Source organism: Pavona decussata, unplaced genomic scaffold, assembly GCF_977016875.1.
Source record: "Pavona decussata unplaced genomic scaffold, jaPavDecu1.1 SCAFFOLD_267, whole genome shotgun sequence".
In the NCBI taxonomy this organism is placed as follows: domain Eukaryota; kingdom Metazoa; phylum Cnidaria; class Anthozoa; order Scleractinia; family Agariciidae; genus Pavona; species Pavona decussata.
The window spans coordinates 200,001-211,313 of NW_028145669.1; the positions used below are offsets into that span (position 1 = coordinate 200,001).

At 37.9% G+C, this 11,313-nt stretch overlaps 1 protein-coding gene across 1 annotated transcript in view; it reads left to right on the forward strand.

Moving 5' to 3' along the window:
* Window positions 1-10,966, forward strand: part of LOC146455882 (uncharacterized) — a 16,802-nt gene extending 5,836 nt beyond the window's left edge. Inside the window, exons 2-3 of the mRNA XM_085093749.1 lie at window positions 9,190-9,397; window positions 10,595-10,966. Of these exons, the coding sequence (XP_084949875.1) occupies window positions 9,190-9,397; window positions 10,595-10,767 (381 nt within the window). The 3' untranslated portion in view covers window positions 10,768-10,966. The remainder of the gene's footprint in view (window positions 1-9,189; window positions 9,398-10,594) is intronic.
* The last annotated feature ends 347 nt before the right edge of the window (window positions 10,967-11,313 follow it).

The window sequence follows — 11,313 nt, forward strand, 5'->3', positions numbered from 1 at the left end:
ACTGAATAAAATTTTCTACTTTTCCACGCAAAGGGCGAAGGGCATAAACGGCTTCTTTTATCGCATTGGCCGCCATTTTGTAAACCTTATGCGACCACCCTTAGCTTTTCTGTAAGTAAGCCGCTGAACTCAGAGGAGATTAAAGCGGGCGGCAAATTGCTCTTTGGCTCAGCCCCCTGACCCGGCGTGTTTCGTTTGCTCCAGAATCTGTTATTTCAGTCAGAAACGCCTTTAGTTGAGTTACACAACTCTGAACTGTTTTTGTTTTCTGTTCTTTACTTCTGAATTTAGTTTTTCCGAAATGTAGTAGTCAATTTCCTTTTAGCTCCGGTTTAAAACTTACCTATTCAGTGATCAACTAGCGAGTATCTCAGCTATTTTATGATTTATAATGATTTTTTTTTTTTTTATGACATTCAGTTTTCGTTGACGTTTTTTTCCTAATGCACGTCTTTCTCGTTTCTTTAAAAACCATTGCTTAAACGAAAACGCTATTTATATCGCAACATCTGCCTGTTAGACCAGCCTAGTGTCAAACGTGAGTTCCGTGGTAAATTACATGGTAAGCCCTACGCAACCTAGAAGCGCACAATATAAAATAATACAACTGCGTTGGATAAATGTGGCCACGGCTGTTCTATATTGAGAGTATAACTTATCCTTTTATCTCAGTTTGATCATAAATGCGTAACTGAGATCGCCCAGTCGTGTTTTGAACTTTCCATACATTTGTCTGTTAGCGAACCAGCCGTGAACTGCTCTAAGAATAGCTCGCGGGAAAAAAATATAGGGAAATGTATGGAAAGTTCAAAACACGACTGGACGCTTTCTGGCACAGCTACATCCCTCCAAATTTTTTGTTAAAATCCTTTTCCTAGTTCCAAAAGTTTCCAATTCATGAATATTTCAGAAGTGATGTTTTATGAAAATTATTTGACATCGGATTTCCATACAAACACTGTTATTTCGAGCCTGTTTGCCTACTCGTCAAAATGGCGTCGAAAACCGTGATAAGGCCTATTTGAGTAATTATTTTATAGACAATAGCCGATGTTCCCATCACGCGAGACTGAGCCGGCTCAGTATTAGTTCGCAACCTCTAAAATTTTCTTTCAATCAATTGCAATGATATCTATCAAACTTTTTAGCTTTCTTTTTGCCGTCCAGTGGTAGGAGCGAGATTATTGAAGATTGATTCCAGAATTGCATCACTAAGCCAGCACACTGAGTCAACCGGATATTATGCTCGTTCAAATGATATCATTTTGTGACGCGCGAGTGTAAATTTTAATGTGATTATGACACTTTGCCTTCGTCTAAGTTTCGCGTCGAAAAAAAAAAAATGAAAGTTGCAATAGCAGCAAAGACTGAGCCCCCCCACAGAAGTATCGCACGCTTTCTAAGAACAGCGTTACAACCACTTTGCTTTAAAAAGCGTTTTTACCGAAATCATACAAGAACGTGTTAAATTTACTGGCCAATCATCAGTTAGCTAGTTCTGACTATGCATTATTAAGTGTTATACCGGGTCTCAAAAAATCGGGCACTGTAAGTAGATGTCCCAAATGGGTTTATTTAATTGTGGGCGAAGAAGTATACAGGTCTGACCCGTGGTCTTCCTCCCACATATAAATTTTACCTATGTGACTTAACTGAAGAAGAATTCAGTGAACTTCAGCAATGTTTTCTAAAAGTGAAAGATTCGAATAACAAAAACGTTTCAATGGTTAGAAGTAAGCTGTTCGCTTCCAATCTCTTAAATATTTACTAAGGATATCAGGTTCACCTTGAAATACCAAAATCGGTTTAGAACGACTAAACTTGCTACGTGATGCTACGGTGAGGTGATTTCAAAGAAGGATGTTAATGTAAATTTCAAGACCTGTTTAGGTGAAAATAAATTATCTAAGTTTTTCAACTAAAAAATTCAATATGGAGAAACATTCTCGCAAGAAATTTAGCGTGGAAGCAGTTCTTTCTTATTAAGGGATTCTTTCAAGTATTGCACTGTTAAAAGCTTTCTAAAAAAAGAACAATATAATGTAACGGTTTTCCCGCCTCGAGACCGTTCATCTTCATTACAAAAATATGCTACTGACCGGCATCTATTACAAAAATGGAAAACAGAAATGATGTCAAGAATTTGAACTCACACAGGATGCGATTCGAGGCTATATTGACGAATGGTTGGTGAGGCGTAGCTTAGACTGAATCAGTTTACGTTCTTTCGAATTCCATTTAGATGATCAAATTGTATCTGAATGTCTGCCAAAAGATGAATGTCTGCCAAAAGAAAACAGACGCACCAAAAGCTTATATCCAGAGAATTTAACAACCAAATTCTTTAAAACCTGCGGTATAAGAATGGAGAGAGAGAGGAAGGAAGTCTAATTGCCCGCTATTTTTCCCTTTTCTCTGGTCCTCACCAATCTCTTCATCTTTTTGGCTTCTGTCTTTTTGAGATAAGTGGTTCTGTTAATTCAAAATATTACACATGTTTAGGCTTTTTCCAAGACACTCCACTACCGAATTATCTTATTATTCTTATTTTTTCTTTTTTCGCTTTATATTGCTGAATGTATCAATTTCATCGTAACAGCTTAGATCTTCAAACATGGGGGTCTCAGTTGGCTGGAGACATTTTGCGGTTGACGGCTAACGGTTAATTTCTCTCCGTTACGGTTAACAGACACCTGAAAAGAAAGTCAATTGCTTTACTGAAAGTTCGAAATTAGTTTCCATTCTTGCAAAACACATTTTTAAGGTCTGTAGTTCTCTAACGACCTTTCCCGGATAAAAATAGGCAGTTGTTGCACCTAACTAGTAAACTTTTTGGTCATTTTACGACTAACGATTAACCCTATTGGACCCTCCAACATGTGTGTCAGTTTTATCAGTGCTAAAGCTAATAGAACTGGATATATGTTCATCCTTTCGGAGGAGACGTCGACCAAGCATATTTTTGAACAAACAGTGAGTTTAATAACAATTAAGTTTTGTGTTTTACGTTGTCAAACTACAAAGGGAAAAAAAAAAAGAGAAAGATGTACGTTACAGTATTTTACAGGTACAGCTAACAGCAGGAATTGCGAAAGGTACAAGAAAACCACTAAAACTACTTACAATTCTGTTTGCTTTCTCTTCTGAAGTTATGAAGCGAGCCCACGTACCTATTTCTCCTTTTACAAAAAAAAATATGCGTGATATGTAAAACACGTATATTTTAACACGTATTTATTAATCCTTTTACAAGGTCCGAACTTTTACGTCAAAAATATGTGCATTATGCAAAAAACTAATTCCACGAGCCAATTTGATTTACCTGATAACGTGCGTACAGTGAAAATCTTTTTTTTTTTTTTTTTTCGGGATATTTTTCTTAGTAAACCACGACTGATTAAATTCCAATTCACATTACAGTCAACTCCCTTTATTACGGACATCCTCTGGACCGCAAGTTCGAGGGTCCGTAATAGCAGGAAGTTATTTCAGTCAAACTTGGTCTGCAATTAATTTTTGCCGGGGATTTAGTTGCTGTTCTCCGCACTGGGCGAGAGTTGACTTTATGTATATGCATTTCACTGCGTTTAGCTTATGGTGTGAACTAAATCTATGAAAAATGAGTTTCTCATAGAGGGAATGTAAAATGTATGTTTTTTGCCCAGTCGAATCTGTCAATTTAGCGTACGATAACATCAGTTTGCGATGTCTTTTTTTTTCCTCATTTAGTTACGCCATCGTCGCGAGTTTCACTTAATTAACGCATCAACGTGTTTAACCGTGTGTAACATATTTTGTTTTTGGAAATAATTTCAAGACGTAAATCCCTTTCTTCTTTAATTGTTTATCCTGAAGTCTATTCAAACTGTACTAGTGTCACCTTATGTAATATTACTTTAGGTATGTGACGAAGCAAATAATTTAATTCCTTCCTTCATTGCTTATAAAATTTAACAGGTTTGGTTAAACATCTTATCCAAGTATCACTTCAAAGTTTGTCTATAATCGTTCAAGCAATTCAAATTCTTTTTTTGTGGTTGCAGTGGCGTTGTTGTTTTATCATCGATATACTTGTAAAATGTTTTTAACTCCACTGACGATGGTGCAAAAAAGATGTTTTCTACTGCATGTTTAGAGAAAGCCGATCTTGCAATAAACGTTCACCAGTTCATTAGCCATGCAGTTTACGCTGATCAGATTTTCGTTTAAAACTATGGTTACGCTACTAAAACAAGACAAAACGTACCGTTTCTAAATTTCAAGTTCCGATACTTTTCATCGATAATCAAAGACGACCTATTTATCCCACAGTTAACGCACAAACAATCATTTAATAGTTCGTTCTATGCGAGACCTCATATATCAGCACACAAAAGATAGAGAAAAAAATTGCCGGGCTAGCGTGAGGCCTGGTGGCTGAATACGATTTTAAAACGAACAAAACACTTGAAACGCGCTAAATCAGTGGAATCGATCAGGGCGTGCCGCTACGGGAAAGGACAGTGGCAAACGAGGATATTAATGTCAACATCAAGGACTGTTCCGGTGGAACGAAATTATTTTTCTAGTTCAATAACTTCGCGCATAGAAAATTCCTAAAAACAATTTCGCTCAATTTTTGTTTAGGTAAAATTATGTCCCCGAACCGAAAATAACAAAACATGGCTCTGATTGTGCGCTCTCCCAACAAATTACTGACAGCGTATAAGTTATTTAATTGTTTAAACATAAGGCTTCATGTCATTGTGCAACCGTGAGTCATCAAAGACCACGTTCACGAGCTCGTGCTTCATGGAATGTTCTCGAGTATTGTAAGCTCTTCAAACGGAAAATTGTCTGTGATCTTGGCAAGGTAAAAAAAAAACTAGCAACACTATATAAACTTTCTACTCTGGTCATGGTTTGGGGCTACACCCACAGTCTTGGTAATACAATTACTTCTTCCTTTCAACGGAAGTTTCTAACTACAGACCCCGAAGACTAGACTAATAACTGCACCTAGGGAGATAAGATTATGAAATGATCAAATATGCAAAATAAACGGCTTTATGTAATAAATCGCGTAAAAATAAAAGTAATGAGAAATAATAAAGAACTAAATTTGGCGGAATTCTAGTCTCTTTCGCAGCCCTCGTTTTGGCTCGTCACACAACGCGCTCCCAAACGTCGGCTGGGAAGAAAGGAGACCAGTGGAATACCCTTTTTGCTTTTTTTTTTTTGTTCTTGTTGTTGTTGTTGTTGTTTTTTTTTTTTTTTGTTACTCGTGGTTGGTTACAACGGTGTCAAGTAACTTCATCTTAACTGTTAAGTGAACGAAGAGAGTCAGTCTCCGCCAGAAGGTAAACTTTTTCAGAAATTTTCTCATTCAAAGGTCTCCAAATTAGTATAAATTTATTACGATCACTGTTTGCTATTGCAAAATGATCACTACTGCCTCCCTACCACGCCATTCCCGAAAAACTAGAAGCTAATCTATAAAAAGGTGGCCCCACGTGCATACTTCCCATCTGATAAGGTAAACATAAGGAGATCACATAGGGTTTAATCATCGCTCAAATGTGACTTAAAAATAATTCTAATATATATATTTAGCCAAGCCTAAAAGCGGAGCTCCACAATAGAAGTCTGTTTATTGTATGAACGTTAATAACCTTATGAGTTCCTCATCAATTCTGCAGTTATATAGTACATTTTTAATGCATATGCAGCTAACTGCCCATCAACAATAACAATGTAAAACAGAGAAAACAGAGGGGAAAATTACTGAATGCTGATTTGTTGTAACAGAGGGCAGTTTTTCGTAGTTTTCCTTTCATCGAGGGCAAAATTACTTACTCCTGATTGGTCGAGCGGCGAAAATACTCGCTGCTGATTGGCTGAGCACGACAGTTTTACATTTTGTTGGTTTCTGCATTTTGTGTCCAAAAAAACAAGTTCTTTAAGGTTCTTTTGAAGTTCGAACCTTTAAGCCGGGTTCTTTGTACCAAAAATACATGGAAATGAAGTGCTGCAGCTAGGAAGGAAATTCCTAAAGGTCAAATTTCGTGTCTCTCACAAGAAACAGCAAAAGATTATTTGTGTCAAGAGCTAAAGACTTGAATCGGATTGATTTTATTTTGTTTGGTTGAGAAACTGAAATCAGTCATGGCGTTAAAGTGCTTTCAACGAACGATAACCGAGCATGAAAGTGTCCTTTTGATGGGAGGAAGGAGCAGGAAGAAATTACTCCTCAAGTTCCTTCTTTGGATTCATCGTTTGCTATTTTTATCGATCTATGTTCGTGTGATTTCCAAGCGGTAGGAAGCTTTACAGCTCAGGTGAACAATTAATTGATGTCTAACATTTGATTTATCGTTTTTAGTTTGCTCCCGAATTAAACTTGTATTCTCTCTTAATTACATGTGTATAATGGGAACTGTTCTCGTCGGTTTTGCTTGTTTTGTACGCTACGAAAAAATTAAATAATTTGTTGGTTTGCTTGCGCCTTCGATGAGCGTTTTACTGACTGTTTTACGAAGTTCCTTGATAGTTTTAGGAACATTTTGCCCTCTTTGTTATAAAAGCGGAATTTAAATGGACTCAAAATGATATTTTCTGTTTTTATTATTGTTTTTAGTTTTTAAGATGATCGAGGCAAAACGGTTTGTGAACAACCAACGCGTGCTACCGGCACTGTCACTGTCTAGTAAATTTTGTTTATCAAGCCGGAAGGCCGTACGCTATAAACCTCAGAGAAAATGGATACACTAACCAAAAAACACACTTCAAATATATCTTTGAGTAATAAATGAAAAAAGCACTGTGATAATTCAAAGCAATAAGTATAGAAATAAACTAAACAAGATCTTTGAAAAATTCACCAAAAACAAGCGAATGAATGTTTTGCGTAAACTTTGTTTTGATGAAAATGAAATCACACTTTAATTTTACATTCGCTTTTAACGTTCTTTAAAAAGACTTTCAGTGAAAATTACTCACACATCTTAATCTTTGCTGTTACATCCAACTGTTTTAAGTATTTTTGTTGGTTTTCTGTCAGATATAAATGCTAAAATTAGAAATATATGCGAGAAAAATTTGTCAGTAGTTTATGCCATCGATACAATGTTGGGAGACGTTTGTTTGACTGACTATTTTAGCTCAGACTCAAATGTTTTTAAATGAAGCAAAATGAGATGAGATTAGAAATAAAAGATCCAAGGGAAATAACGAACATGGACCGAAAAATGAGCTCAAAAGTCTGCTCTGAGGTTAAACAAGATGCAGTGTTAACACTACAAGAAAAAGATATCTTGCAAAAACAGCAACGTTTTGTCAACAAAATCACATGAATATACTCGCCTCTTTGGAGAATAACCATTCCTTTTATTCGATTGCTGATTTTTTCGTTCGTTTACAACGTTGAATTTCACTTCAAGAGGAAAAACCCATCGCATCTTAATTAAATTTCATCGCGCCGGACTAGAGTAAAATAATTTTTCTTCAAGATTCGGCCACTGTTTATGAAGTGCCACCTCTTTAAGCTGCTAAAAGAGTCGATCTGTTTCTCCCGCCGCTATCCGCCTTGCTCTTTCTCCCGCTGTTTGACAGAAAAACTGGACGAGATCAGAAAATAAAACTCCAAGGGAAATAATCAACATGGACCGAAAACATCAGCTTAAAGAAATACTGTTCTGAAGTTAGCAGTATTAGTTTAAGCTTAAGTTAAACGGCGTGTCAAGACTGCAAGAAAACAATATCTTCCAAACCAGCAAACTAGCAAAGTTTTGTCAACAAAATTGCATGAATGTACTCGCCTCTTCTGAGAATAACCAGTCCCTTTATTCCATTGCTGAATTTTTCGTTCGTCTTACAACGTTAAGTGAGCGAAACGTTTCACTTCCAGAGGAAAAATCAAACGATTAGTAGCGCCGGATCGGAGTAAAATGATTTCACTTCCAGATTCTGATGATGTGCCAGTCGATTTGTTTCTCCCGCCGCTAGTTTCCTTGCTCTTTCTCCTGTTGTTGGTCACATATAAAAATTGACTTTGTATCTTGTCGTCTTCAAAATTATTATTTTTTGTTTTGTTTTGTTTTTTTTTTTCCCAAACGCAGTTGGCGATGTAACTTTCCGTCAAACAAACGCTGCCGGCAGCGGAGTTAGCCATGCATTTTCCTGCCGAAAAAAACAACCCGGGTTACAGCACATACGCTCATCTATGTAAGCCATTCTGAAATGACACATTCAAACCCTGGGCTGCAGCAAGGGTTTTTTTCGGCACCCTTTCCCGTACTTTCTCTCTTTGTTCGTCACTCATGTTTCGCCTGTTTTGCTACCGCTCTCAATCGCTCTCTTTGACGTCGAACCTCGCTTCTTCGTCGCCTGTTTTCTCGATCTCTTTCTATCTCCCTTTCTTTGCTTTACATGTTTGTAGACTTATTAATAAATTGAGTTTGTGTTTTGTCGTGCACGTCGTCTTCAAAACTATTTTTTTTTTTTCACAAACGCAGTTGGCGATGTAACTTCCCGCCAAACAAACGCTGCCGGCAGCGGAGTTAGTCATGCATTTTCCTGCCGAAAAAAACAACCCGGGTTACAGCACATACGCTCATCTATGTAAGCCATTCTGAAATGACACACTCAAACCCTGGGCTGGAACAAGGGTTTTTTTCGGCACCCTTTCCCGTACTTTCTCTCTTTGTTCGTCACTCATGTTTCGCCTGTTTTGCTACCGCTCTCAATCGCTCTCTTTGACGTCCAACTTCGCTTCTTCGTCGCCTGTTTTCTCGATCTCTTTCTATCTCCTTTTCTTTGCTTTACATGTTTGTAGACTTATTAATAAATTGAGTTTGTGTTTTGTCGTGCACGTCGTCCTCAAAACTATTATTTTTTTTTCTCTCTCTCAAACGCAGTTGGCGATGCAATTTCCTGCCAAACAAACGCGGCCGGCAGCGCAGTTGGCCATGCATTATACGTGGCGGGGGGGGGGGGGGGGGGGGGGCACTTCTGCCGCATCGCGCTAGCCCTTTAAAAAAAAAAACACCTTCTGATTGCTTGCCGTGCAACAAAGAATAGTCTACCTTCGGGTCATTCTCTCCTCTGTTTGAAAACATTTGAACACATCAAGATCATGGAGATAACAGATAAGACAACTGATAGTCTGAAAACGCAAGAAATTGCCAATAACGTTTATTGCTTCAACCTTAGATTGCGACCGTGCTTCTGTTGGGTAGTGTGGAAGTTCAGTCAAACCTTGTCAGCATTAGTTCCCACTGGAGACAAGAAAGCCACGACATAAACAGACCTTGCGGAGGTAATCTTATAAGGATTTCCACAAATTCGCCACCAAGCAACGTTGGTACTGCACGACTGCAGGCAGAATGCAACGGACGATTCACATATGATCCACGGACGAGTAAGTAAAAGAAACTAAGCTAAAATTTAAAGAGACAAGAGTGATCGAACAGCTAGTATTTAACTAGAAATACGTGACTCGCAAAACCTCGCGAAGCTGGGGCTGGATGGAAAGCCCTCTTTACTCGTATTGACGCATCAAATGAGGAGATTAAAACGTTTCTGAACATGGCAACTATTTTGATGAGCATGGTATTTTCGAGGTTCCACTGGCTAGTTTGCGGTTGAAAATCTATTTCTGACCCGACGAAATGTACAACGTGCGTGAAGCGTTGTCGTGTTCGATGAATTTATTTCCCACCGGAAATTATTTTACCGCGGCCACAAAACGTGTAATTTCTTCAATGCAATCTTTCACAAAAAAGATTTCTGGAAGAAAGGGAAAAGATTCTGGAGAGATAGTTCTGTATCCAGTGAAGATTGATGAACATTGCAGTTGAAATTTGGTCCGGCACGCAAACTTTCCCGATGTATGCAAATTTTGCTCCAGACGACGCCAGACAGTCTAACGTCATTCATACTTTGTTTTTCACTGTTGCTAGGCAACAGTGAAGACATCTTCAACGAAATATATAAACATACATACATATATTTAAATATATTTTTCGCTCGCATTCGCGCGGCTTAGCTCCGCTCGGGCTGGCTCGGCCCGACAAATTTATTAACCTTCGCGAGGAAATAACGTGGCAACCAATGGGATGCCAAACCAAAACCAATCATGACTCCCTCGCACGGGTATTACTGCGCTTGGATCCGGATAGGTTTATTTGCCTCACTTTCTGGTTGCTTTTTGTGCCGTTTATGTCTGTTGTGATTGGCCAGAATAATAAGTTTGGTTTTGGTTTTACGACACTCAATAGAAAACCCGAATGTCTTTTTATTAGCGTACCTATATTTCACAGCACACTTGACACATTTCAATTTTTATAATTAAGTAGTTGAGTCTTGAAAGAATAACTAATTAAGGAAAGGTTAAGTGTCCCAAAGCGATAGCATGAGGTTAACTGTACAACTATGACTGCGTTGCTAATGAAAAATTTTTAGGTCTTTTTTTTTTTTTTTAATCTGAGTGGTTAACGGTTTATCCTTTTGACGGGCAAATTCGTTTCAAGCTTTTTGTTCTTCATTGTATCTGAACACATTTGTTTCGTTTTTTATTTAGTTTGTAATTTAAGTTAGTTTTAATTTACTTTACAAGGATTTGAGGTTGTAAAGAAAGGGACAAATGAGCGGTGCATTCAATTTACGAGTAAAAACAACGAAAAGTATGCGCTGAAGGTTATCAATGGATACAATACAGTTTTCGAGGTGAGTAAAAAGAGCTTTGAAGGAAAATTTGATCGAGTCTGCTCCTTTATAAGAGTCATGTAGTTATGTGCTATCCAATGGAGCTTTTGTCTTGTTTTGTTTTTGTGTTTTGTTTCTGTTATTGTTGTTGTTTCTTTGCTTTGTTCAGTAAACAAGAACAGTCACTGTGTAGCTTTCACCTATTTGATTCTTGACCAAGTTAGACTTTTTGATGGATTTCTAAGGCTGGGTCTGATAATGGGTATTGGGGAATTATATAATTAATTTTGTCTGAAACTAGGTAGGGTTTGGAAAACTATTCAGCGCACTCCTACTAGAATTTCCCAAGAAAATCTTCCTCCCCTCTCCCACCTGCCCCATATCGGCCACCCCTCGAACGCCTCGTTTCTTGTCGTTTTGCGTTCAGTGAGCTAATCAAGAAGACGTTTCAAGCCTCTTAGAAGGCTGCCATGACTTGCACCAGGAATCTGTTAATCAGTCTCAAACGAACTCACAGCTTACTTATAAGATCAGTTAATGAGTATAAAAGTATCTTGAGAGGGTGAGATCTGGCGAAAGTCAGCCTGTTGAGATGTGGGCTTAAGAGCTGGATCTTAACGGGATTTTAGT